This window comes from Biomphalaria glabrata, chromosome 9 (genome assembly GCF_947242115.1).
Source record: "Biomphalaria glabrata chromosome 9, xgBioGlab47.1, whole genome shotgun sequence".
In the NCBI taxonomy this organism is placed as follows: Eukaryota; Metazoa; Mollusca; class Gastropoda; family Planorbidae; genus Biomphalaria; species Biomphalaria glabrata.
The window spans coordinates 30,396,133-30,424,029 of NC_074719.1; the positions used below are offsets into that span (position 1 = coordinate 30,396,133).

Below are 27,897 nucleotides of genomic sequence, written 5' to 3' on the forward strand. Positions count from 1 at the left end.
ACATGTGATGCTGGTAAGTGATACTGGTCTGTTGTTTCCTGGGTCAGATTTTTCTCCTTTTTTAAATAGGGGGGTGACATTAGCTTCTTTCCAGTCCTTTGGTACTCTGCCCTGGTTAAGTGAAGCATGAAAGAGTATTTTGAACACTGGGGCTAGCTCATTACTTAGTTCTTTGAGTAATCTAGCTGGAATACCATCAGGTCCAAAAGCTTTATTTGGTTTGGTGTTAACTAATAGTTTTTGAATTCCATTTTCTTGTACTACTATATCTTCTATGTTGTTTACTTGGTTCAAATTCAGTAATATGTCTTTGTCTCCTGGGGCTGAGAATGCTGATGCAAATTATTTGTTTAGGATGTTTGCTTTAGTTTGCTTTAGTTTCATTATCATTATGTATTATGTTATGTTCATCTTTAAATGGTGCTATGCCTGTTGTTTCCATTTTCTTAGACTTAATGAATGACCATAGGTTTTTGTTGTTATCTTTAGATATTACATTGTTTATGTATTCACTCTGCAGCTGTCTGCTTACTTTTTGGGTTAAGTGTTTAATTTTTATATACTTTTTGTAAACTCTTTCTGCATTAGTTTATGTATTCACTCTGCAGCTGTCTGCTTACTTTTTGGGTTAAGTGTTTAATTTTTATATACTTTTTGTAAACTCTTTCTGCATTAGTTTCTTTAAATTTTCTATATATCATAATCAACTACTAATCCAGGTCTGTTGGTTAAGAAGAGATCTAATGTGTTGTTTAATCTAGTTGGCTTTTTAATGATTTGATATAAACTTAGGTTGTGTAAAGTTTCTATGAAAAGCTCATTTATGTCCTTAAGGTTTTGGTGTTTATCTATGGTTAGTGTTTTCCAATTTATATCAGGTAGGTTGAAATCACCCATAATCCAAAAAACTGCATTTTTATTTGTCTCTTTAAGTGTAGTAATCTGATTACATAGTTCCTGCATGTATTCTAAACTAGAATTAGGTGGTATGGCGTATGTTACTATGTATGTATGTATGTATGTGTGTATGTATGTGTGTATGTATGTATGTGTGTATGTATGTGTGTGTGTATGTGTGTGTGTGTGCGTACGTGCGGGCGTGCATGAATGTAATGTATGCATGTATGTCCCCGTATAGAAATCAAAACCGTTTCACCGATCTTGATAAAACTTGGCAGGAATGTTCCTTGGCTACTAACGTAGACCGTAGTGTATGTATGGTAGCTCTAAAACAAACTTAAGACCCTGAAGAAAAAAAAGTTGTCCGACTCTATTAAAGCTATGGTATTTATGGATCTAGGTTTTGTTTACAATGTTGACATGAGCAAAGATCAAAAGGATTTAGATCTGGATATAATTTTAAGAAATACACTTTGCGCAGATAGTTTTTTTTACTTTGACAAATGAAAATACAAAAGAAGGTCCATTGATTTCATTATATAATAAAATTAACCTTCAAATTTGTGTTTCAAAAGCATTTTTACATAAATTAGTTCCTTATATCTGTGACTACAGATTTCCTGACGAACATTCTTTCATTACACAATACCGTAATATTACACATTTTTCCATTCCTAGGTCTAAAACTCTAATTCAACTCTAATATGATATAACTTCTCTTCGCACAGATAGTTTTATACTTTAACACATGAACATACTAATTATAGTCCATTCATTTCATATTTTGATCAAATTAACATTCAAATTTGGTTTTCTAAAGCATTTTTAATACATTCGTTTACAAAAGCTGCGAAGCCGTGTTGAGAAAGATCTATTTCTATATTCATTCATGAATCACGTACTAAAAATTATTTCGTTTAATTGTTTACAAAACACTCTCAGTGACTATATCACAGTGATACGCAAATAAAGACCCGCGGGTTGCGGGTAAAATATGTTTAGTATATATATATATAATGACACTAGCTCCAGCTGGAATAACCTGCCCAGTGTGCAGCCGAACATTCCGGGCTCAAATAGGTCTCACCAGCCACATGAGGAGGCATAAAACCCCAGTGCAAAGCCCTCAGCCCCCATCATCGAACCACGATGGACGAACTATAAATATATGTGTGTGTGTACATAACAAAAGTAGGTAAAGTTTCCCCTTTCAGACTTTACGATCTATGGGGCTGACGATGTTAAAGTCATCTGTTTCTATGGCCAACGGTTAACGAGCAGGGTGTCATTTGGCCAGCACAACGACCAACCGCCTTTACTTTCCCCAACTTAAGTCAGGTACCCATTAGAGTTGGGTGGACTCAGGGACGCCCTAAAAATCACGAAATTCAAAATCCCAGCCTTCACCGAGATTCGAACACAGGACCTCAGGTTCAAAAACCGAGCACTTAACCACTCAGCCAATGCGTCCCCTGTGTGTGTACATAACTAATCTTTATTACATTCTGACCCTTCATTCTTCCGGAAGACGTTTACTGTACCCTAGAATAGGTTCTTCCTGGAGTTAGTGGAAAAATTGTAGACTGAGCACTATTTCCGGTATTGAAAGCCAACAAAATGAATATTCTGTGGTATCTACAGTGCATTATTCTGCTATTAAAAAGTTTCCAAAATTTCAAAAACGTAATCTGCTATTCTTACTTACCTCCCGCGCCGTTCGTCGCATTGGGCGGCAAGCTGCTTCCTCAAAAATCTGTCACTGGCAATGTCTGAAGCCTCCTCCCACCTGCTCTGAGGACCGCCACGAAAGTGTGGCGCCAAGTTGTACTAGGATGTCCCTGTTTGCGCTTTCCTCGTAATGGCCTCAATGTCATCGCAACTCATTATGCGTAATTCATTTTGTCGGAGAACATGTCTCGCAAACCTCATGCGACGCTCTGTCACAACCTTACTAAGGGGTCAACTTCCAGTTCGGCATAGGATTTCCTTGATTGACTCCTAAAATCCGTCTTAGCTATCTTTGTTGAGCCACATGTCGTCTTTTTCAATTTCGGAAGATAAATGTTCACTACACTTTACTAATAGAGCCCAGCCACTGGTAGAAATGTGTAACCTCACTTGGCTACGCTCTTGAAATTAGGTGACTGTAGTTTGCTTTATATTTTATACCGAAAAGGGAAGTTTTATCTTCAAAATCATTTGTTGGGAGGTTTGAAACTAAAAAAACTACGCTCATAAAATTTGGTGAATTTAGTTTACTTTACAATAATTTTGAAGAGAGAGTTTTTTAACCTCAAATCTCTCTGTAGGGGGATTTAAAACTCAAAACCATCGGGGGGGGGGTTAAACTTAAAAAGCCCTCTTAAGGAGGGCGGTTTAAACTCAAAACGCCCTTTGGCTATACTCATAGAATTTTGAGTGTGTATTTGAGGTAGTTTTTAGCTGCAAACCCCGCCGGTAGGGGGTTTTAAACACAAAACCCCTCTTGGCTACGCTCATGGAATCTGGTGACTGATGTATAGTCTTACATTGAAGAGGGAGTTTTATCGTAAATATCAGAGGGGGTTTTAAATCGAAACCCCCCTGAGCTATGCTCTTCTCTTAAAAATGCAAAAAATTTAGAGTAGAATCTAATTGGTCCACTCAATTGTTTTTTGTTTAGAGCTTTGAATTATAGTTCTGTAACTAAGTTACAAACAGGCCCATTGGACAAAATGTATCACTTACAAATGAGCTTTTTCATATTAGAATATTTTCCAAGTAAAACATAATTCAAAAGGTTATTGAAAATTATATATTTTTTAGCGTCGTTCTGTTGATGTCTTATGCTGACCAAAACAAGCCTACTACAAGAGGTCTCGCTTAACGATAATATAAATGAGCTTTTTCATATTAGAATATTTTCCAAGTAAAACATAATTCAAAAGGTTATTGAAAATTATATATTTTTTAGCGTCGTTCTGTTGATGTCTTATGCTGACCAAAACAAGCCTACTACAAGAGGTCTCGCTTAACGATAATATTACGATAAATACACCTAATAAAGATATATTTACGCTACTTGTGCCTCGATTGTCAGTCACACTTTAGGATCGGCTCTTGCCCCCATGTTTATTTTACTTAGATTTGTCCTGCCTTTTTTAATAGGATGAATAATGAGCTGTAGTTGTTAAGAGAATGTGTTTCTGCAGCGAAGAATGCAAGAAAACGCTTGACCCCACTGTGAGCTTACAGCGCTCTCCAAGACCACCTAGCTGTCAAGAGAAAGGCCACCAACATGATTTTTTTTTCTGAAGGTTGAGAAACATTGCTTTTTAAAAATTATATTATACTAGTCGACCGGCGGCGCAGCATACGCCGCTATTTTGCAGGGCAGACCTTAGACCACTGCAACCTATGCGACCGCAGTGGGTCCCGCACTTTTATAGGACCCGCGCTAATTTTAGGTGTATAAATTAATAAATTAAACCATTTTATAACTTAAAACAGATTTCCCGCGGCGTCCTGTCGATTTAACAGGAGGTCCTGGAAATCTCCTGAAATTGCAAAATATACGAAAATGTCCTGGAAATATCCGGAAATTATTAAAATCTTTTTAAAACTCCTAAAATATATAGACGAAAATTGTCATTTTGGGGTGTCATTTAATATGGAAAACTCCAATCCTACGCGCGATAAAAAAAACGGCATTATGCAATACCGCAATTGTGGAATCTAGTGAAAGAAACTTCTCGCGCCTCAAACTAATGAAGAATTATTTGAGATCAACAATTCTTTTAGATAAATTGACCCATTAGGTAATTCTTGCTATTCAGCGTGATCTATGTAGGAAATAGAATTTTTATGATGTACTGTATGACTTCGCTACACGCAAGGCTCGCAAAGTAATTCTGTACGTAGTAAAGAGTGAATAAAATGCATAGATGAATTTATTTTCTAATACAAACTCTTAAATTTCACTTATTATCCGCTTCCCTACTCAAACTTGGCCCCGCGAAATCGTTTCGCGTAGGGCCCCACAATGGGTAAGTCCGGCCCTGCTATTTACATATATATATATATATATATATATATATATATATATATATATATATATATATATATATATATATATATATATATATATGTGAGCTGGCGATCCTAGATTTAATTTTTATCTATTTTTATCTTTATTTTAATTTGTAATTTATATAGGCCAGGGCTATGATGTTTGTAATTTAGTGTCTTTTTAGTTTATATAGCTCAGTGCTGAGTATTTTGTAGTTTCCGCTATTTATAACTGTCTGCATGTCTGCCATTTTTACTGCCTGTCTGCCAATTATTACTGCTGTCGTTACGTCTACTGCCTAAGTGTGGGGTAGTACTGTCATTATTCCCATTGCCTAGCTGCCTTTATTAGTATATTACTGCCACAGTTAAGCTGTCTGCTGTACTGTTGTGTTTAGTGTTGGTATTTTTAGGTGTAATCTAGTAAAGATAGTTAGACATTTGGGTTTCTTATTAGTGTTGGTAGTGGTATAGTCAGGTTGATTAGTTGTTTATTTCTAAGTTTATTTATTAGTTTCTGTAAAGTTTTTTTTTTCGCATTCATCTATATTTTTATTGCTTTGTAAGTTTGTTGTAAATAAAGTGTATATAAGTTTTGTTTTATAAATTTAGTTGGTTGTTTCTTTTAGTTAGCTAGATTAGTTTAGTTTAGTTTAATTGTGCTGTCTAGTTGCTTAGGCTACTCTAGCCCCTTGGTCGCTGACCGAGGTGCACAGATTGGGCCCACCCAGTAGAGCTACCACCTGCCTACTGTAAAATATTGAACAAATGTTGAGCAGCAGTAATTAAAAGGGCCTCACTCAGTTAGCGCCACCCTGACCTGCTCACATATATATATATATACATAGTAGATTACTTGGATTAGTTCCTAGTCCAAACCTCCCGCTGGACAAAGAGGGATGGGAGCGGGCAGAGTTTGATACGTTTAAACGACAGTCCATCGCGCAGCCAGTCATCCGTAGTGTGAACACTACTCTTGTTTTCTCGTGGACTATCCACAGAGTGATCTTTCATCTGTTACGTTATACCTCTTGAGGGAAGAAGAGAATTATATATATATATATAGATTATTTTAAATTATGTCCAACTTATATGCATACTAAATATATTTTTTCTCCTTAATGTTCCTTCAGAGTTGAAGATAGTTTACTTCCTAGTCCAAACCTCCCGCAGGACGACGGGGGATGGGAGCGGGCAGGGTTTGAACCCGAGACCATCGATAAATTCTAACGACAGTCCAGCGCGCAAACCGCACGACCAAGTAGCCATACGTATTCCCTACTAAAGAGCCTCCCGTGTTTGTTACTATTAGAATAGTTGTAAAAAGTGGTGCATTTTTATTAAAAAAACTGCTGCATAAGTGATTTAATAAATTAGATTTTTCGGTTTCAGAAAAGAAAAAGTAGCCGTTGCATCAGAACTTTGAATAGTCTAAAATATTATAATCTTGAGCTTGCTCCCCCAGAGCTATTTTTTATAATGTGTATTTTCATGGGCTATAGCTGTTCTGTATATTATTTTTTATAGGTTAGTGTCAGATTTTATATTTGTACTTCCGCTTTTTGTTATATGGGTTAGGGCGGGTAGTATAAATAGTTAAATCCATGCTACATCCTGTACAGTTGACCAGCAGTCAGTAAAGTATATCACTGTCTGTGTGACAGTTGATGATTTTAGTGATCTGGCGTATGATAATTTAATCATTGCTATATTTCTGTACCTGGGACGACCTGCTATTATTACTGCTGAATATAACTGCTGAATTACATGCTGCTGTATCTAATATTGCTGCTTTAAGCTGCTGCTGTAGATCTAGTGAAATCTAGTGTTATTTTGATTTTGTGTTTGTAGTGCTGCCTTAGATGCCTTAGTGGCTTAGTCTGTTCTTAGTGAAGTAATACTAATAGTAAGGTAATAACTAAGGTGTTCTTGTTTTAGTTATGGGTTGGTTGTAGTAGTAGAATATTGTAGATCTAGACTAGTTTATTGTAGTGTGTTTGTGTAGATCTAGGTTTAGTGTAGTAGTTGTCATGATTTAGTTAGATAGTTGGTTTTTATCAGTTTGTGTTAGATAGTTGATTTGGTTAGTTTGTTGGTGTTTGGTAGTGGCGTAGATTTAGAGGGTTTTAGTTAGTTGCTGGGTTCAGTTGTAGTGGTTAGTGTATATATTATATTTTATTATTGTTTTATTTTTTTGTATGTGTAAATAAAGTTTCATTTTGTCTTATTTAATTTTAAGTAAAGTTTCGTTGGTGCTTTCATTTAGTTTAAATTAGTATGTCTGGTTACTTAAATGACTCTAGCCCCTTGGTCGTAGACTGAGGTGTCACAGATGAAAAAAAAAAAAAAAATTAATGTTGAGCAGAGAAAAGGTCTTCCAGCGCCTCCTGGCCTGCTCACATAATGTCGGATTTTCACTATCTTTTCTAGTATACGAGATCTAAACATGACGGACGGATGGACAGACATTTTACACAAAACTAATAGCGTGTTTTCCCCTTTCGAGGGCCGTAGTTTTGACATATCCTCATTACAGGCCTACACTTGACAACAATCTAAATTAGACTCAATAGAGGCTAGATGTAGATCTAGATCTAGATTTAAACGTTTTATTCAGTTTGAACAAAATTTACATCTATAAATTATTAAAGAAATATTCTTACAGCTTAGGGATGCAGATTTATTTATTAGGCCTACTAGTCGACCCACTGCGTATCATACGCCGCTATTTTGCTAGGCCACTGCAACCTATGTGACGCAGTTGGCCCCGCACTTTCATAGGACCCGTACTAATTCTAGGTGTAAATTATTAAATTAAACCATTTTTAAACTAATAACAGATTTCCTGATTTACCAGGGGCTCATGGAAATCTCCTGAAATTGCAAAATATACGAAAAAATTCTGGAAATCTCCGGAAATTATTAAAATCTTTTGAAAACTCATACAAATCTTCTGAAATATATAGACAAAAATTGTCATTTTGGAGCATTATGCAAAACCCGTCAATGTGGAATCTGCTGAAAGAAGTTTCTCGCGCCTTAAATTAATGAAGAATTACTTAAGGTCAACAATTCTCGTAGATTAAAGTTTAAAAAGTTATTGCTTTTATGTAGCGCTACTTTCATGCTTAAAGCATGCTCAGAATGCTATAGTCCAATCTCATTTGTGAACCAGTGGGTGGAGGAGCTATCTTTGAGAAGGTTTTCCGTGCTGCCTTTAGGCGCTCAGTAAACATAACTCTGCTCGAGTCGGGTGTCGAACCTCGAGCACCCATCATAGGAAGTCAAGCCAAGTTCAAACGTACTTAACTTCCCAGATTTAAATATTTGGTAATTCTTGCTACTGAGCGTGATTTATGTAGGAAATATAATTTTTATGATATACCATGGGCGTAGGTAGGGGTTGTTTGGGGTTCAACACCCCCCGGTTTGGGGTTCAACCCTCCCCCCCCCCCCCCGAAATGAAAACTCCTGCAGGGAGGGGGGGGGAGATCGAAATTTAGTGACTGATTTTTGCTTTGATTCTGTTTATTTTAGGTGAGATTTTAATACTAAACCATCACTTGCCCCAGCGCAGCTAAGGGGGTTTTCAGTTTTAAACCCCATACCAAGGGATTTTGCAGTCTAATCCCCCTCTTGTATAAAACAAAACCAAAAAAAAAGAAAATGCAAATGACAATCCACAAATTCCAATAGCATATTTTATGGAAGATTTTGATTTTAAACCCCCCTCCGAAATTTACGATAAATACCCCTTCAATATAAGACTATTCATACATGAGTCACCTTCAATGAAGTCCAGTAGGGGGTATTTAAACTCAAAAACATCAGGAGGAATTTTAAACTTTAAAAAAAGCCCTCTGGAGGAGAGGGTTTAAACTCAAAATCCCCTTGGCTTGGCTACGCTCATAGAATTTTGAGCTAAAGGGGAGGGTTTTAAACTCAAAACTCCTAAAACCCTCATAGATTTTTTAGTGTGTAATTTGCTTTTTTATATTGAAGAGGTATTTTTTTAGCTTTAAACCCGCTAAAGGGGGGTTTAAACTCAAAACCCTTTTGGCTACGCTCATAGTTTTTTGAGTGTGTAATTTACTTTTTTATATTGAAGAGCTATTTTTTTCGCTTCAAACCCCGCTGAAGGGGGGTTTAAACTCAAAACCCCTATGGCTACGCTCATAAGATTTTTGAGTGTGTAATTTGCTTTTTTTTTTATATTGAAGAGGTATTTTTTAGCTTCAAACCCGCTGAAGGGTGTTTTAAACACAAAACCCTTCTTGGCTACGCAAATTTCGGGGGGGGGGGGGGTAAAATTAAAATTTTCCTTAGCTATGCTCTTGGAATTTTAGAATTTGAGAATTGTCGTTAGCATTTATTTTTGTTCTGTTTTATAGAACAGTGGATTTGACTGCAAAAAACCCTGGTAGGGGGTTTTCAAATCAAAACCCCCTTGGCTGCGCTGGGGCAAGTGATGGTTTAGTATTAAAATCTCACCTAAAATAAACAGAATCAAAGCAAAAAATCAGTCACTAAATTTCGTCCGGGGGGGATTTCATTTCGAGGGGGGGGGTTGAACCCCAAACCCCCCTGGCTACGCCCATGGGATGCATATTCCATTTTTGGCCTAACCAAGGTTAAATAACATTTTAATTTTGTTCTTATATGATTTATAGATTTTTTTTTATAAATCCTAATGCTTTGTTTGATTTTTTGATAGTTTCATCAATATGTGGATTCCATGACAGTTTTTCATTTATTATAACACCTAAGTATTTTGCGTTTTTAGTCTGTGTTACTTGTTTACTATGAATAAGATAAGTGGAATTAATTTGTTGTAGTTTGTTTTTTCTTACTCTTAATAACTGACATTTGTCTGGGTGGAAATGCATGCTCCTATTTGATTCCTATTTCTGTAATTCATCTAATTCTCTTTGTAAAATTTCTGTATCTTGTGTTGTTTTTATTGTTCTATATATGCAATCGTCTGCGAATATTCTGACTTTTATTCCTGAACTAATGCAATTTGGTAAATCATTTATGTAAATTAAAAATAGTTGTGGACCTAAGACTGTTCCTTGAGGTACACCTGAGTTTACTGTTAAACGTGTTGATTTAGAGCCATTTATTATTTCAGTTTATTCTGTCCCCATCAGAAAGTCCTTAATTCACTGATGCCAAAATATTTTAATTTTTTAAGCAAACTATGGTAGTGAACTTTGTCAAACGCCTTGGAAAAATCTAATAAGATAGCATCCATTTGCTCACTATTATCTAAACCTTTTGAAAAATAATCAATTAATCCTATTAGTTGTGTTTCACATGATCTATATTATACTTCCTATAGCCATTTTGGTATGGAGTAAGGATATTGTGTTTGTCTAAGTGATTTATTATGTTGCTACATATTATGTCACTTTGTTTTCTAGGATTTAATGTTTATTGCTTTTCTTGTTGGTGCGTAACTTTTATTTTCAATTGTGTTATTTTTCTATATTTCTTCACAGGTCAAGATCTATTATGTAACTAGCCGGACATTACCCGCGGCCTGCGGGCCTTAGTTTGTGTATTACTAATCTAGTGGATTGGGAAGCGTGGTCGAGAGGCTGAGTGCGCTTGAACTTGGCTTGTCTTGGCTACCTAGAAGGGGGCTCGAGGTTCGACACCCGACTCTTCTTAAAGCTCGTCAGTCATAGGCCAATGAGTTTACAACAATCGCCTTTGGCATGCGGTCGTCTCTCAAGCGGGATATTGACAACATAAAAATTAATAGATAGATGATATTTTGTTCAAATTTGCCTTCTCATGCTTCTTTATAAGTGTTTTTCTTAGAGGGGGGCGCTGGCGGATTTTTTTTAAAGAAAAAAATCGAAAAGGGGCGGTAGGCCAAAATAGGTTGAAGACCACTGCTCTAGATACATGAAATAGTAGTACTTTCATAGAGTTGGGCAACTTTTTTTTTTTAGTGTCTTAAGTTTGTTATGCAATGTTGATAATTGTTAGAAATAAATGTGATTAAGAAATGTGTTTCTACATCTCTACAAAAGTGTGCATGCAGACCAATTTTAACACGACTAGATGTAGACAAGCAGACCTATATTCAAAAGTAGAAAAAAGTCCTAACAATTGTCACAGTGAATAACAATGCCTATTAAAAGTGTAATTGCGTGTATTTGTGGTTTTTTTTTTTTTTTTGGGGGGGGGGGGGGGCTGGGGTGGAGGGTTATACTACGATTTGTAAAGAGGAGTTATTCTAAATAAGATGCGCTCTTGATCTAGATCTAAAGAAATAAGTATGTAAAGAGTGAACTAAGTTAGAAATAGAGATACTATTGTAATACTGGCTGTTTCAATGAAACTAGCGGATCAAGAATTTGGAGGGGGGGGGGGGCTATTTTTTCCCAAACCTTAACCCTAATGCCAAGTAAACCGTAACCGTACGCATAAACGCACACACAGCATATATATATATATATATATATATATATATATATATATATATATATATATATATATATATATATATATATATATATATATATCATAGGCGTAGCCAGGATTTTTTTCGGGGGGGGGGGTGGGGGGAGAAAAAAATCTCCCCAACCCCCCCCCCCCCCCCCCGAAAAAAAATATATTTGTATGGATGGATGTGTGTGCGACAAGTCAAAAGCTTGCTGTCAGAGTCACTCAAACTTATCACAGCATTAATCATTATTTACTATTATTTATTTATTTTATTTTAATTATTTCCCCGTCCTATCCCAAATTCCTTCACCCGCCCCACCTTTTCCTCGTCTCACTAGACTGAGTCCACCACCTTGGCGGCTTTTCTCTTATCTCCCCTTGACCGAGGTCAAGATAAACACAGTCTCTTTGACCTTACCCGCCGGATGTCTGACGGCAGCAGTTGACCCCCCCCCTCTCCCACGTCTCTCTTTGATCAACGCGCCTCGTGACACTCCAAGGTGCGACTCTTGTCGGACTTCACCCACGTGTAAGATAATTCTTAGCCTAGGACATTTCCTGTTTCCGCCCGTCTCTCCCAGGCCTTTAAAAGGTAGATTAATTCAGACCAGACCCGCTCATTTCTCTATCGCTGGCAATCGAGTCTGGACTATATCATTTATTCTTACTCTTAGAGGAATACCTGGTGCCTCCCTCAGGTGTCTGCCTATTTGCTATTGAGAATCACCTATTGCCTATTTACCTGCCTATTCATTTGCCATTATCTACCTATTTATCGGATCACTTGCCCGCTTGCTATTGAGTATCATCTACTGCCTACGTGGATCTACTCAACTCTACTACTTGGTGCTATCGGATCTATTTGCCCGCCTATTCGACAGCCCACCTGTCAACTTATTAGGTGCGATGTCTCTATAGACCCAGAGTCTGTGCGAGACGTCATAGCTACGCCAACCCTCTGCAACTCACTGGACTTATCCTGTTAACCACGCTGCCCACGGCAGATCAGCTCTGCCCGCAGTACCCTTGTGCCCACGGTAGCCGGCCACCCGCCCTACTGTGCCCACTACAGATATCAGAACTTTGGATTGAGACTCCACAAGAACTATATCACCGGCGTCCCTCTATCCGCTAGAGCGCCACCTCCAGCTGCAGAACCTCAAGCCAGGATCACAGCCAGCTGCGACAACAACAGGACAACCAGCTAAGTTCAGAAGACCAAGTGACATACTCTCTTATTAAGTGCAAGAGTGATGATTAAATATAGCATTGATTAGAGATAGATACAAACCCTCCCCCTTTTTATTCTTATATGTAAATATTTATGTAAATAAATATTCTTCATTTCTAACTTTGTGTCTTTCTTTCATTGCTTGTCTCGTTGCGTGCCTGCTCCCGATTTATATGCTGACGGGTTGGTGTGTGATAGTTTTCAAAAATAATCATCCCCTAGACATTAAACGCGCCAAACACACGTCACATTCCCCAACCTGTCACAGTGTGTGAGTGTATACAAAATAAATCTCTATTACATTCTGACCATTCATTCTTTTGGAAGACGTTTATTGTTCCCCAGAACAGGTTCTACCTGGAGTTAGTGAAAAAATTGTAAACTCCTCTCCCTTGCCAGCAAGGGGTCTGGGGGAGCACTGAGAGCTGAGAGCCCCGCCGCCAGGCACTACACCAAGTCTCATAAACCTCATGCGACGCTCTGTCACAACCTTACTAAGGGGTCGACTCCGACTTCGGCATAGGATTTCCTTGATATAGACCCGATCTCTATAACTGACTCCTAAAATCCGTCTTAGCCATCTTTGTAGAGCCACATTTAGTGCTTTTCAATTTCATTGCACTTTATTAATGGAGCCCAGCCACTGATAGACGTATAACTTCTCTTGACTTAGATCTTGGAATTAGGTGACTATTTTGCTTTAGATGTTACATCGAAAAATCATCAGTTGGAGGGTTTCAAACTAAAATATATCTGGAGTTGTTTTTTTTAAATTCAAAACCACATTAAGCTACAGTCATAGAATTTGGTGACTGTAGTTTGCTTTAGAAATAACATTGAATAGAGAGGCTTTCAACCTCAAAACGCTCTGTAGGAGGATTTTAAACTCAAAACCCCTGGTAGGGGGTTTTAAACTCAAAACCCCTGTTAGGGGTTTTTAAACTCATTAATTTTTTTTAAAAAGGTGCCGGTGCGTCACAAAAAGGCCCTTTATATATATGAGAATTAAAAAAAAATGTATTCCTCAAGTTTCAGTAAAAGAAAAAAAAAAGTCATGTTGGTGGCCTTTCTCTTGACAGCTAGTGGGTTTGGGGAGCGCTGTAAACCAAGCTTCTTCTTTCATTCTTCACTGCTGAAACGCATTCTCCTGACATTTATAGTGTTTTTTAAACTTCGGATAAAAATGTCACTTTGGTAGCCCCTACGCAAAGCGTTTTCTTGCATTCTTGCATATATCAGAATATATATATATATATATATATATATATATATATATATATATATATATATATATATATATCATGGGCGTAGCCAGGATTTTTTTTCGGGGGGAGGGGGAGGTTTGGGGGGGTGAATTTTTTTCTCCCCCCCCGCCCCCCGCGCGAAAAAAAAAACTATATGTATTTATGTGTGTGTGTGTGCGTACAAAATCTTTATTACATTCTGACCCTTCATTCTTTCGGAAGACGTTTATTGTGCCATAGAATAGGTTCTTCCATGAGTTAGTGGAAAAATTGTAGATACTCCGCCATTACTAGCTAAGGGGTCTGGGGGAGCGCTAGGAGCTCCCCCAGCGCGGGGCGAAGCCCCGCCGCCAAGCACTATTTCTGATATTGAAAACCAACAAAATGCATATTCTGAGGTATCTACAGTGCATTTTCCTGCTATTAAAAAGTTCTATTTCAAAAACCTAATGTGTTATTCTTACTGACTTTAGACCCTCCCTCGGCGTTCGGCGCATTTGTCATCAAGCTGTTTTCATAAAATTGTAGACTCCCCGCCATTACTAGCAAGGGGGTCTGGGGGAGCGCTAGGAGCTTTGGGGGGGGGGGGTGAATTTTTTTCTCCCCCCCCCCCCCCCGCGCGAAAAAAAAAACTATATGTATTTATGTGTGTGTGTGTGTGCGTACAAAATCTTTATTACATTCTGACCCTTCATTCTTTCGGAAGACGTTTATTGTGCCATAGAATAGGTTCTTCCATGAGTTAGTGGAAAAATTGTAGATACTCCGCCATTACTAGCTAAGGGGTCTGGGGGAGCGCTAGGAGCTCCCCCAGCGCGGGGCGAAGCCCCGCCGCCAAGCACTATTTCTGGTATTGAAAGCCAAAAAAATGCATATTCTGAGGTATCTACACTGCATTTTCCTGCTATTAAAAAGTTTTATTTCAAAAACCTAATGTGCTATACTTACTGACTTAGACCCTCCCACGCCGTTCGGAGCATTTGACGTCAAGCTGTTTCCATAAAAATCTGTCACTGGTAATGTCTGAAGCCTCTTCCCACCTACCATGAGGACCTCCATGAATGAGTAGCGTCAAGTTGTACTAGGATATCATTGCAACTCTTCTTATGCGTAATTCATTTTGTCGGAGAACATGTCTCGCAAACCTCAAGCGTCGTTCTCTCACAAGAGAGGGGTCGACTCCCAGTTCGGCATAGGATTTCCTTGATTTAGACCCGATCTCTATAACTGACTCCTAAAATCTGTCTTAGCCATCTTTGTTGAGCTACATTTAGTGTTTTTCGATTTCGGTAGATGACTATTCACTGCAGTTTATTAATGGAGCCCTGCCACTGGTAAAAATGTGTAACCTCTCTTGAATACGCTCTTGGAATTAAGTGACTAGTTTGCTTTAGATTTTATATCGAAAAGAGAAGTTTTAACGTCAAAATCTTCTGTTGGGGGTTTTCCACCTCAAAATGCTCTGTAGGGGGATCTTAAACTCAAAACCATCTGGAGGGGTTTTAAACTTTAAAAAAAAGCCATCTGTAGAAGAAGGGTTTAAACTCAAAACCCCCGATTGGATTGGCTACGCTCAAATAATTTTAGTGTGTAATTTGCTTTTTTTTTATATTGAAGATGTATTTTTAGCACCAAACCCCTCTGAATGGGGGTTTAAACTCAAAACCCCTTTCGGCAACGTTCATAGCATTTTGAGTTCGTAATTTGCTTTTTTTCTTACACTGAAGATGTATTTAAGTTTATCCTCAAACCCCCCTTGCGGGGGTTTAAACTCAAAACCTCTTTGACTACGCTCATAGATTTTAAAGTGAGTAATTTTCTTTTATTTATATTGAAGAGGTACTTTTTAGCTACAAACTCCACTGGAGGTGAGTTTAAACTCAAAACCCCTTTGACTACACTCATAACATTTTTAGTGTATAATTTGCTTTTTTTTATTATTAAAGAGGAATTTTTTACCTTCAAACCCCGCTGAAGTGGGGTTTAAACTCAAAACTGAGTCAAAACAATTTAGCTACGCTCATAACATTTTGAGTGCGTAATTACCTTTTTATCGTAAATTTTAGACGGGGTTTTAAAATCAAAATCTTCCTTAACTGTGCTCTTGGAATTAGGGGATTTTCGTTTGCATTTTTTTTGTTTTGTTTTATAGAAGAGGGAGAGTTAACTGAAAAAAAAAACAGGTAGGGGGGTTAAAACTCAAAACCCCTGGTAGGGGGTTTTAAACTCAAAACCCCTTTGGTTGTGCTGGGGCAAGTGATGGTTTAGTATTAAAATCTCACCTAAAATAAACAAAATCAAAGCAAAAAATCAGTCACTAAATTCCGACTCCCCCCCCCCCCCCCCGGGGATTTCATTTCGGTTGAACCCCCCCCCCCGGCTACGCCCATGATATATATATATGAGATTATATATATATATATATATATATGTGAGAATATATATATATATATATGTGAGAATATATATATATTGTTACGTATTCCTGAATCTCTGAATCTTCTGGCTAAATGTATTAGTTGGCACACAAATAAAAACACAGCAAAGAACTTGACGACTAAACTTTCAGTTTCATATAACTTTAATGACTATTAACTATAACAATTCGTTACTGTAACATGTAGCGTAGAAGACTGTACAATATCTGTCAGTTTACAGTTAGCTATACTTCGTTGCAATTCATCTCTTCACTTCGTTGCAATTCATCTCTTCTCAACTTGCACCGAGTCGTATTCCACAGAACAGACCAACGACACACTTCCCAGTGTCGCTCCAGGTCTCCCAAAGCTGAACCAAGTCGTCCTCAAGTCTATCGAATCAGAGCCGCACACGTCTTACATCGACTGTATCGACTGTAACGGCTCAAGTCCACTGTAGTTCGCTGTATAGACTTTAACGACAGTAGTCCACTCCAGTTAACTCTACCCTAGTTAACTTGCATCGAGTCGTACACATTTCTCTACCACTAGGGCCGCACACGTCTGTATCGACTGTAACGGCTCGCTCACGACTCCATACGACTGACTTTCACATAAACTTTCAGGCTTATATAGAGTCCCTAATCGCTTCTCTAAAGTTGCACAAACACTCCTATTATCCTCTGGAATAACATGTCAGGAAACGTCACATCCTGTCTTTATTTATACATGTAGATTCCAGAAAACACCCGCTGCAGTGTCATCAAGTCGGGGTCACACGTAGTGACCTTTATCTGTCACTGTTCATTAGTAACTGTCCCCCTACTTAGATCTGTTCGTCCCCTGGAACAACACGTGAGGACACGTCACATCCTGTCTCTGTTTATACATGTACATTCCAGGGAGCACCCGCTGCTGTGTTATCTCGTCGGGGTCACACGTTAACCTCTTCCTGTCACTGGTCATTTGTAACAATATATATATATATATATATATATATATATATATATATATATATATATATATATATATATATATATATATATATATATATATATATATATATATATATATATATATATATATATATGTATATATATATATATGTGAGAATATATATATATGTGAGAATATATATTGTTACGAATCTCACTATCCAGGCTCTCTGCAAACTGCACCTTACACCACCAACTTAAAGAACTTGACAACTCAGGGCTCCAAAGTAACGTAACACTTTAATAGTTGAATAAATAATAGCCAATACTGTACAATTGGCAACACGTACACTGTACAAATATCTCTCCGATAACACCGTTCCGCCGTATCAACTCTTGCACTGGCCTCTCCGTCTCGTTCCGGGCTGCACTGGGTTCAACAGTTCAGGACTGACTTCACACACTAGGCTCGTTGTGTCGGACTCGATCGCAGACCAAGATCAAGACGCCAGTCGTCTCAACTGTACTTGACAGTACTCCGCACTGAACCGTCGTAATGCTCCGTACAGAACCACACCGCTGAACTGTGCTGTAGTCGACCGGACTGTAGTGAACCGGGCTCTGAACCCCTGCCGTGAACCACTTGACTGCGACACCTCCGCTCTTATATAGGGTCCCTACTGGCCTTCTCGAACCGGACAGAACGCCGCTCGACGTTTCTAGGTGGTCAGATGACTACAACTCTCGTGACGCTACTGAGCTCTGTTCACGACGGCGATTCTTCCCGAACCCTCTTGTTGACACTCGTCTTGGACGACCGTCGTAGCTCGGCCAATAGGGGGACGACATAATATATAGATTGGTTAAAATATCAATAACAAGTTTAAATCATATTTCGTTGATTCTGTTAACAAGCTGTGATTTCTACTAATTAATTGGACCGCCCCCCCACTCAAAAGTTTATGGTGGGGGGGGGGCGGGATTTATGCCGTTGACCCTCCCAACCCCACCAAATCGGCCAACATACTAGAGGGGGGGGGGCGAAATAATCTAAAATTAGGTTGAAATATAAATAATTAGTATATATTATTAACATAAGTAATAAATTCGTATACAAATTGTGTTATTTATTTACAAAAATTCGTCGACCGAGTTGGGGGGCGATCACCCCTACCCCCCTACCCCGAATCCGCCAGTGTTTAATAAATATACAAGGGCTAAAAAGTCAATGGTTGGGGTTCGTTTAAAAAATATTGTGTGGGTGCGTGTTAGGATGCATTATAATACTGGTAGATATGAAGACTACAGCTAATGTGCTTAAGAAATGTTTTATGCATGCTCCATAATATGGGTAATGCGGGCCTTTCGATTAAAGGATGAAAGAGACAAAATAAAAGGGAATTTGACGAATTTGAAGGCTAAAAGAATTATGTTAGGTGTGGGGGTAACATGTAATGCGGGCCGTTTTATTGATGAATTGTGAACGGGTCATGGTAAAATTTAAAAAATACCCACTATTTCAACACTAACGTAGCACATGTATCAAGTCTATATTTTTGATGCTATAAGGCTAAATTTTGATCTTTTAATTAGATCCGTGTCGAATAGGAAGCGGAAATGACGTAAGATACATTTGAAATAATTCGACTTTTGGAAAAGAAAGAAAATATTCTTTAAAACTACAGAAAGTTTTTTTTATTACTATTTCTATTTTTCTATTTGCTAGTTTAAGAGACCTTATAATATATAAATCAGTCTGTAGTATTTCACAATTATAATATAGATTTTTCAAAAAAACACTAAATTTTGACTTACAGAGTACTATTTTCAATTTAGCTACATGAAATTAAGAGAAATTGGAATCACCATTTTAATAAATTTTGGATTGTTCTTACGCTTTTGCAGTAGTCTGCTATTTGGCATCCCAGTGATATTTCAGTATCAATGCAGTTTGGGTCATCAAAATTAGTCAAAGTATATATAAAGCAAAAGCTGGCATCTTGAAGTACTTCATTGATAGACCTTGATGAAAGACAAACATAAACATAAGGATTAAGAAAAACAAAGGTTTTATATTTATAAACATAACAAAGTTACCAAGACAGTTTGTGTGGAAACACAAACTCAAAATTGGTCCCCGAAGTGGCCGACCTTGAGTCTTCACCAGGATTCGAACACGGGACTTCCGGTTCCAAGTGCTTCACCCCTCAGCCACAGCATCTCCATATTCATTTAGCGTACACTTATAATTTTTTAAATAATAATTATTAACCTTATCCATGCATTCAAAATTATTAATATGTTACATGTAATAAAGAGAAACTTAAAAAAAAATTATTATTCTTACAAAATTAGATAAATTGGCAACACGAAAAAATTAATTCTTGACCTACTTTAGCTAGTGAGTAAAGTGCGAAGTTCGTGCCCCGATTTGTATAGAGGTTCGATCAATTCAATTTTATTGCTAAAACTTTTTTATTTGAATGTTTACCAAATTACTATTATATTGCTACTGCGCATGCACCTTTTTTCTTCACTTCAGACACATACTATTTCCATTTCCTTGTAAAGGCTAAGTTCATGATGAGGTCAAACCATGGAACTATACTAAAGGAACAACGACTTCGAGTTTTTTTTTACAAAGCCGTATAAAAAACAGGTTCTTTGCGCATGTTCTCGCGCATCCTGCAATGCCTACAAAATAAAATTACAGAGACAAAAGAAGGATTTTATGCCTCGAACGCGCGCAATTTACCCGTCTTGCTTAGAAAATGTTTTTTTGGCTTTTTATAATTAGGTCGATAAAAACTTTTTCCATTTTCAGACAAGCTGTTATAGTAGATATAATTTATAAGAGTAAGAGATTATCACAAATAATTTTCGCGTCAAATTCACTCTAAGTAGACTACTATGTGCTTCTGTTTTGAAGTTGCCATTCGTTTAGTAAATTTCATGTTAGGTATTTTCTACTAAATCTGGGTAAATTTTTTTATGCGCTACTTGTACATGTGGACCTACTTATATTGCCTACATAAAAAAAACAACGAAATCCATAAGAATGTCATTCCTATCTCTCATTAGTTTAATTCATATTTGCATAAAAACAGTCAACAGTAATTAATACAGAACGTAGGCCTACATATAGGTCTAATGTTAGATTTATTGTAAGCGAAGTTAATAAATGTGCGATCGATAGAAAGGACCCCTTTTTATTAAAAAGTTAATAAAAAGTACATTTTTTGATGTATAATCTATATATAGTATTAAATCTAGATTATGAAAAAAAAGTAAGCCTATTAGGTCTAATGCAATTTTGTAAATCATTTATGTAAATTAAAAATAGTAGTGGGCCTAAGACTGTTCCTTGAGGTACATCTGAGTTTACCGTTATCGGTGTTGATTTAGAGCCATTTTTAATTACAGTTTGTTCTCTCCCTATCAAAAATCTTTAATCCACTGATTCAATGGACCATCAATGCCAAAATATTTTATTTTTTTAAGCAAACTATGGTGGTGAACTTTGTCAAAAGCCTTGGAAAAATATAGTAAGATAGCATCTATTTGCGCACTATCATCTAGTCCTTTTAAAAAATCATCAATTAATCCTATTAGTTGTGTTTCACATGATCTATATTTCTTAAGCCATGTTGGTATGGAGTAAGGACATTATGTTTGTCTACGTGATTTCGGATGTTGCTACATATTATGTGTTCTAGGATTTTACATGTGATGCTGGTAAGTGATACTGGTCTGAAGTTTCCTGGGTGACATTAACTTCTTTCCAGTCCTTTGGTACTCTGCCCTGGTTAAGAGATGCCTGAAAAAGTATTTTGAACACTGGTGCTAGCTCATTGCTTAATTCTTTCAGGTCCAGATGCTTTATTCGGTTTGATGTTGGCTAATAGTTTTTGGGTTCCCTATTCTTGTACTTCTATATCTCCTATGTTCTCTACTTGGTTCAAATTAAGTAATAAGTCTTTGTCTCCTGGGTCTGAGAATACTGATGCAAAGTATTTATTTAGGATGTTAGCTTTAGTTTCATTATCACTATTTGTTAATTTAGACTGTCTAGTGTAGGCCCCATATAATGAGGATATGTCAAAACTGCGCGCTATAAAAGTGGTTAGTTAATTTTTAAACTTATAACTAAAACGAAGTTTGTATCAAAATTCTTTTTTTAAAAACAACATTGAATCAGTATTATATTAAATGAGTTAGGTAACACATGAAAAATATATTTTATAATGATCCACTTACAATTTTACCATTGTGACCTTAGATGCAAATTTTTTGTACCAATGCGCAAATTTATGAATGAAGTTTGAGTTATTAATGAAGAAGTCCATGACCTTTTTAAAAGTTACCTCCCCTGTCATTTTTTTCATTGAAAAGTGGCGCAATTTTTTGAAAAATCTGCTCGCACATATAATTTTTGAAATTAAAGGAAAAGAAAAAAAAAGTAGACGTTGCATCAGAACCTTAAATGAACTAAAATATCCTGATGTCCGGTTTTCATTTTGTCTTCTCGTTTCTGAGATCTAAACGGGACGGACCGACTGACAGACAGACCACACACAACTTTCGGGTGTCGCTAAAAAGCAACTGACAACGTTTGTTTATTCACATCCATAACAAACTGTCTTTCGTATTAAATTATTATCTTTTAACCCAACCCTAATGTAGACGAATTGTTTCTTACTATTTGCTTTTGAATGTGGCCTCTTTTATTCTGCACGGAAAATTCTGAAGAGACAACATTTTATTTAAACAACAACAAATCAAAATACGTTACAACACCGCCCCCATCTCAAAGCTATTCGTTCTGAACAGAGGCTGTCCCACCACAGTACTGATGGAGTCGATCAACGTAGACAGCTTTCAGCATGGAACGAGGACTTTTCCGTATCCTTTAGACCACGTCGTTGATCGTCTTTACGATCCGGTGCGGATCTTTCCAGTTTCTTTGTCGCTAATGAGATCTGCCTTTTTGCCTCTGAAATTTGTACAACCATACTAGATCGCTCTCTTGGAACCTAGAGGAATTGGCCTGTTTTTCACATCGTATCTTCCGGCCCTGGTTGGAGAGTTACTCAACGGGGACACCAAATCAACAAATCCAATTCTGTACAAGTGTTTCAGCTACCGTATTGGTTTCTTGATTTGACATCGCATAAAGCTATGGCCGTTTGCTAAAGTAATCAATCGCCACCAAGATGTACATATTCCCTTTCTTGGCTTCAGGAAATGGCCCTTCTACATCGATTGTTATTCTCTCAAACTGGACACCCACGTTGGACTGCTGCATATGCTCCCTTATTTTACTTTGATTACCCTTTGATGTCGCACAGACGTCCCATTTTCGAAAGCATTGTTCCACGTCTTCTCGAGAGTAGAAAAGATGTGTGATCGAGCAAACGTGTCCACGGTACCGTCAATTCTAGGTAGTGGATAGCTGTCTTTATGCGTAACTTCATTAAATGATCTGGAGTCTACACAAAATCGAATAGATCCATCCTTTTTCTTCACTAGGACGATTGGCGAACATCAAGGACTATTTGGGGGTTCTATGACCCCTTGCCGACTCTTTCGTTCTATCATGTCCATAACTCTTGTGCCTTGGCGTACTGCTCTTCGGATAAGTTCGCTTTGGTTTCTGTCAAAATCTGAGGGTTGGCCGATTCAATGGACGATTTGACGATTCGTCCATTGAACAAAAGTAATCAACCTCAGTAAATTACGCAGAAATAAATTATTTTATGTTTGCCATCATTAGCGCCGTGAAAAGATTATTTTCCTCACGTCTCCCCTTCCTTTATCACATTCACTTTCCTAAGCAATGCCACCTTTGCTATTCGCCATCTTGACCTTCTATGGAATAGTCTCTATTGTTCTATTCAAGTATGCTTATTTATCGACTTTCTCGGTCTGAACTCTTTCATCTTGTGAAGAGGCCGAATCAGAAACCCCCTTGGCAGCGAAAAACATGCTGGGAATTACTCCCTTAGAGCACGTGAGAGGAAGCGAGCAGTGAGTTTTAAGGTTGCCTTGTCCCCGTACAAGGACAGCCTTTGTGTCGGACATGTACCAGTTATCTCTCTATCAAATCCTTGTCCCAATCGTCTTTCGTGCAGAACTCTGCATTCGTAAAGAATGTGTTCTATTGTTTCGTTGTCCTCCATGCAGTGGCGGCACCGTGTGTCGTACTTTTCCTTCCACCGTCCGAGGTAAGCACCAATTGGGCATTGTCCGACTCGGAACTGGGCTAGGACCGCCTGTTCCGCACGATAAAGTTGCTATCACGCATCTCTTTTGTCTGGTCTACTCATTTCCCTGTGAAGCTCACGTCCCTTGTCCGAAGAATCCCAGCCATCGTACCAAAGTGCCAACAAACATTTATCGGCTAGGGATCGCACACTTTGGTAAGTGCACGGCTCATCATGCTCGAGCGCCGTCGCGACAGCGGTTTTTGCGAGGTGGTCAGCCAAGTCGTTGCTGACCACTTCACAATGGGCGGGTACCAATTGTAAAGTAATGCTCACTCCGAATCGTAGGAGACGTCCTCCGACCGATAGGACGTCCCATACCCTTCTGACACCTTCGTCTAGCCCCTCTAAGGCCTCTAGTGCGGACATCGAATCCGTGAATGTCAGTGTAGATGGTGGTCACTCCGGCTGGATATGATGCGATAGTCTCTCTGGTTGCTTGTATAGCCAAGTGGGATGACTATGCTTCCGTATCGTCGGCATGCCGAGAGCCTCCATCGGGAAGAAAGAACCGGACGGGGAAAGAGCTGCCCGCTCCACCGGCAGATTCGCCTATCTGACCAGCCCACGCGCCACATGCATGAAGCAGGGCCGGTTTTTGAGACGTCTCCTACCCTCCCTGTTGTCGACCAGACTTCTGAGTGGGCATCCATCTTCCAGCCGCATATATCTCTCGGGAGCTAGTATGACGGCTCGCTCTCTGCGCAATTTCAACGCTGGGACGTTTGCCATAATCTCGACAGCGGCAATTGGCGTTGTCCTAAAGGTTCCACAGATTAGTCTTATGGCTTGGTTTTGAATAGCGTCTAGGCTTGCTAGAGTATTTTGCGAAGCCCAAACCTGAACAGGAAGACTGTAGTCCAAGTGAAAGCGTACAGTACCCATGTACAGACCTCTCAGCAGGTCTGCTCTCGCTCCCCACTTCGTTCCAGCTAGCTTCTTTACGGTGTTCAGCTTCTCGGAAGCTGTCTCTCGCACCTGCTGGATATGATCGCACATAGTCAGTTTCTGATCGAGGATCACCCCGAGGTACTTGGGCTTTTTATCCCATTCCAGAATCTTGCCATCCATTCGTAGCTGAACTGGCTCCTTCAATATGTCACGACCCAGCGTAAACCAAGAGTAAACCGACTTCGAGTGGTTTACCTCAAGGTTCCACATTCTGGCGTAGCAGGATAAGGTTGTTAATGCCTGCTGGAGAGTGCCAATTAGCTGCTGGCGATCCCTCCCCGACTCCCACAACACAATATCATCCGCAAACAAAAGCTTCTGACATTGCAAGGAGGCCGGCAAGTCGTTGATATAGACAAGAAATAGCGTAAAGCTGAGTGCCGATCCCTGCGGCACCCCCTGCTCGAGTGGAAGTTTCCTCGACATGTGCTTACCAACACTTGTCTCTACCGTTCTTTCCCTGGGGAAATTTTGTATCCACCTAAGCATATGTGAACCGACACCTAAGTTCATCAGTTTCAACAACAAACCGGGCCTCCATACCCATAGGCCTGCTTGAGATCGATAAATACGGCTAGCGTTGACTGACCAGGTCGATTTGTGTTGCCCCATTGGAAGCCGTCCGCCAATTTCTGCATCAATAACAATACCTGATTGATCGCATTTCGGTGCCTCCTGAACCCGCCCTGTTCAGGAGCAATGAGACCTTTCTGTTGACCATGCGTTCGGCCGCATTCCCGACGTTGGACGTCAACGAGACGGGACGGTAACTTTCCGCACGATCCTGGACTTTCCCCTTTTTGCCACTAGCCAAGCCTTAGGGAAATCCCCCTGAATCCAAGTACGATTGATCAAATCTAACAGTTTCCTTCTGCCAACGGGACCGAGATGTTTCAACATTTCGTTGCTGGTACCATCTGGCCCCGGCGCCTTGCGCAATTTGCACTTCCGAAGTGCAATATCTAGCTCTCCATGGGTAAAAGAGTTAATGAATGTGCTCGTCTCGTCCTCACCATAGACAAATCTGCGTTTCACTTTGGCCTTTCTGATGCCGTCTAGAGCTTTCGACACTTCGCTCCTCTCACCCGTCTTAGAGATAGCCGCAAAAGCATGGTTTAGAGCGTCCGACCTTTTACAGTCAGTGACCACCAAGCCTTGAGCCGTTTGCAGGGGCGCATATGCTTTTGGTTCTTTCGCCCTATTTAGGTTGTTGAGAAGTTTCCGTGCCTGACGCCCGTCCGCAAGATCCAGGTTAGCACATGTCTTGGCCCATTTTTGTCTCGTACCCTCCGCAATGGCTTCCTTTACCTCCGCCGTTAGCTTGTTGTAAGCTCTTCTGATTTCATCGGTTTTTCGACGATTGTGCTGCCTACGTGCAGCCCGCCTCAGTCGTACTAGGCGTGCCAAAGCGGGAGACCAAAAGTGTCTAAACTTGCGCCCCCCCCCCAGTAGGACCTCGGGATAGCTTTTCGAGCAGCACCAAAGATGGCCTCGACAAAGAAGTCCGTTTAATGCAATCTGCTTGGATATCCAATCCGTTCAGAGCTACAACCGATGCACTCCTAAACAGATCCCAGTTAGCACGTTTGTACACCCATTTTGGTTCTGTGTATGGGGTACTCACGTTGAGCTTTTCGAGTTCGATTGTGACCAAGACCGGCAGGTGATCGCTACCGACGTCTTCGAGCACGTCCACTCTCGACTCAAGTAGTCGGCGCCCTCGGATGTCTGTCTCCTGGCATCCCACGCTGGGGACTTAGCGTTAAAATCACTTGCAACGATCATCCTTGTGTCAAATGGCTCACGCAGTTTGAATTGCAACTCAGACTTTGGTGGGTTGTAGAGGTTTACGCATGTGAATCGCTGATTATATTTGTACATCTCGTCAAAGTGTCCGTCCCACCGGGTCCCGCAGGGTCGCTGGATTCCACTATTCGGGCCGTTAGCGTATTTCGTACGAACGATACTAGTACCTGGCACCTCGAGCAGGAATACCGGTAGGCTGTGAAGCCATAAAGAAGAGGTGGCCCTTCGTCTGAGCGTAGAGTCTCTTGCCACAGTAGAACATCTGCCTCGTATTGCTCTGATATCGTAGAAACCTCGATCCGTTTCAGTGAGAACTGCCGATTCAGATGAAGCTGTTTGCTTCGTTTGTAACCGGGTGGGAGTGCACCACTCTCCTGCGCCTTGCCTCCTGGTGCGTTCACCTTTCGGGTTTTGGTGAGTGGGGGTGTACCATGTCCCCTTGCCTTGCCTCCTGGTACAGTCACCTTTCGGGTTTTCGTGGGGGGCACAACTCCCCCGTTTGTGCGTGAGGCCATCGTGGCGCTCTGGGACAGTGGGCTGGGCCCGAACGCCGCACCCGGGTGATGCTGACCACCTGGCTCACATCCTGGCGTATGTCCGGTTTTCGTGGGGGGCACAACTCTCCCGTCTGTGCGTGAGGCCATCGTGGTGCTCTGGGACAGTGGGCTGCGCTCGGGCATCGCACCCGAGGGATGCTGGCCACCTGACTCAAATCCAGAGGAAACCGTATCCTCTCGAGTTAATAGGTTATCCGATAGTAGCACACTTTGCGACCACAAACGTATCGTTACCGTTGTATGGTCGGAGCCTTTTCGACCGGTCCTGCTCATACCCGCTTTTTCGATTATTGACTTTGACATAGTAGAAATTTGCCCCGGGGGGGGGGGGGGGACGGACTGGTTGCATGTAAAACACATAGGCTGTCCCCATCGTTGAGACAGTAGCTGAATGTTTAGGACTGGTGCCCAAGACCGCTGAACCCATTGTCGGCACTGCGAGCTTGCCCTCGAGAGAGGGGAAATTTTGGAGACCGTCTCTTTCAACGTTCGTTACCAATGCCATCGGCATGGCGGCTTAGTGCAATGCCGGTGTTTCCGGAAACACTGGCACCGAGGTCCCCCAATGTTTGCGGCGCGCCGTATCGTAGCACGCTGGGCTCCGTTCTTTACATCCCCGTACCCAACCTTGTGAGTCGGATACAGTGATTACTAAGTTAGCCATGTTCCCCCACTCGGTGGAGGCGGAGACGTGTGGCTGTTTTAATTTTACATTGATAACCTGGCCTTTAAAACCTGTAAACAAAAACCAGTTCCGCTTGGGGTGTTCACGCGACAACCACGATGAGGTGGAATCTGGAATTGCTGCGACAAAAATGGTTTAGCCAGCTTTCCTTCCGACCTACGCTCTGTTGCCAGAGGTACGAGGCTGAGGTACATGTGAGGGGGGGGGGGACTGGGTAGGGCCAGATTATCTCTCCCCTTTGTCTAGACCCTGAGTGCTTGCCACGCTTGACCTCTGGCCAGCTTTTCTTAACATCTTATTGGCAAATAAGTGGGCGGCCACCGCTGCGTCCCTGATACTTTGAGGGTGTAAAACAGCGACCGGGTCATTCTAATCTCAACTGGAGTTTTTTAGTAACGTATA

General features: G+C 39.9%; 1 protein-coding gene across 1 annotated transcript in view; it reads right to left on the reverse strand.

The window, feature by feature from the left end:
- Positions 1 to 27,897, reverse strand: part of LOC106065917 (nmrA-like family domain-containing protein 1) — a 48,998-nt gene that overhangs the window by 5,761 nt on the left and 15,340 nt on the right. The window contains exon 2 of the mRNA XM_056041023.1: positions 19,129 to 19,255. Within this exon, the coding sequence (XP_055896998.1) occupies positions 19,129 to 19,255 (127 nt within the window). The remainder of the gene's footprint in view (positions 1 to 19,128; positions 19,256 to 27,897) is intronic.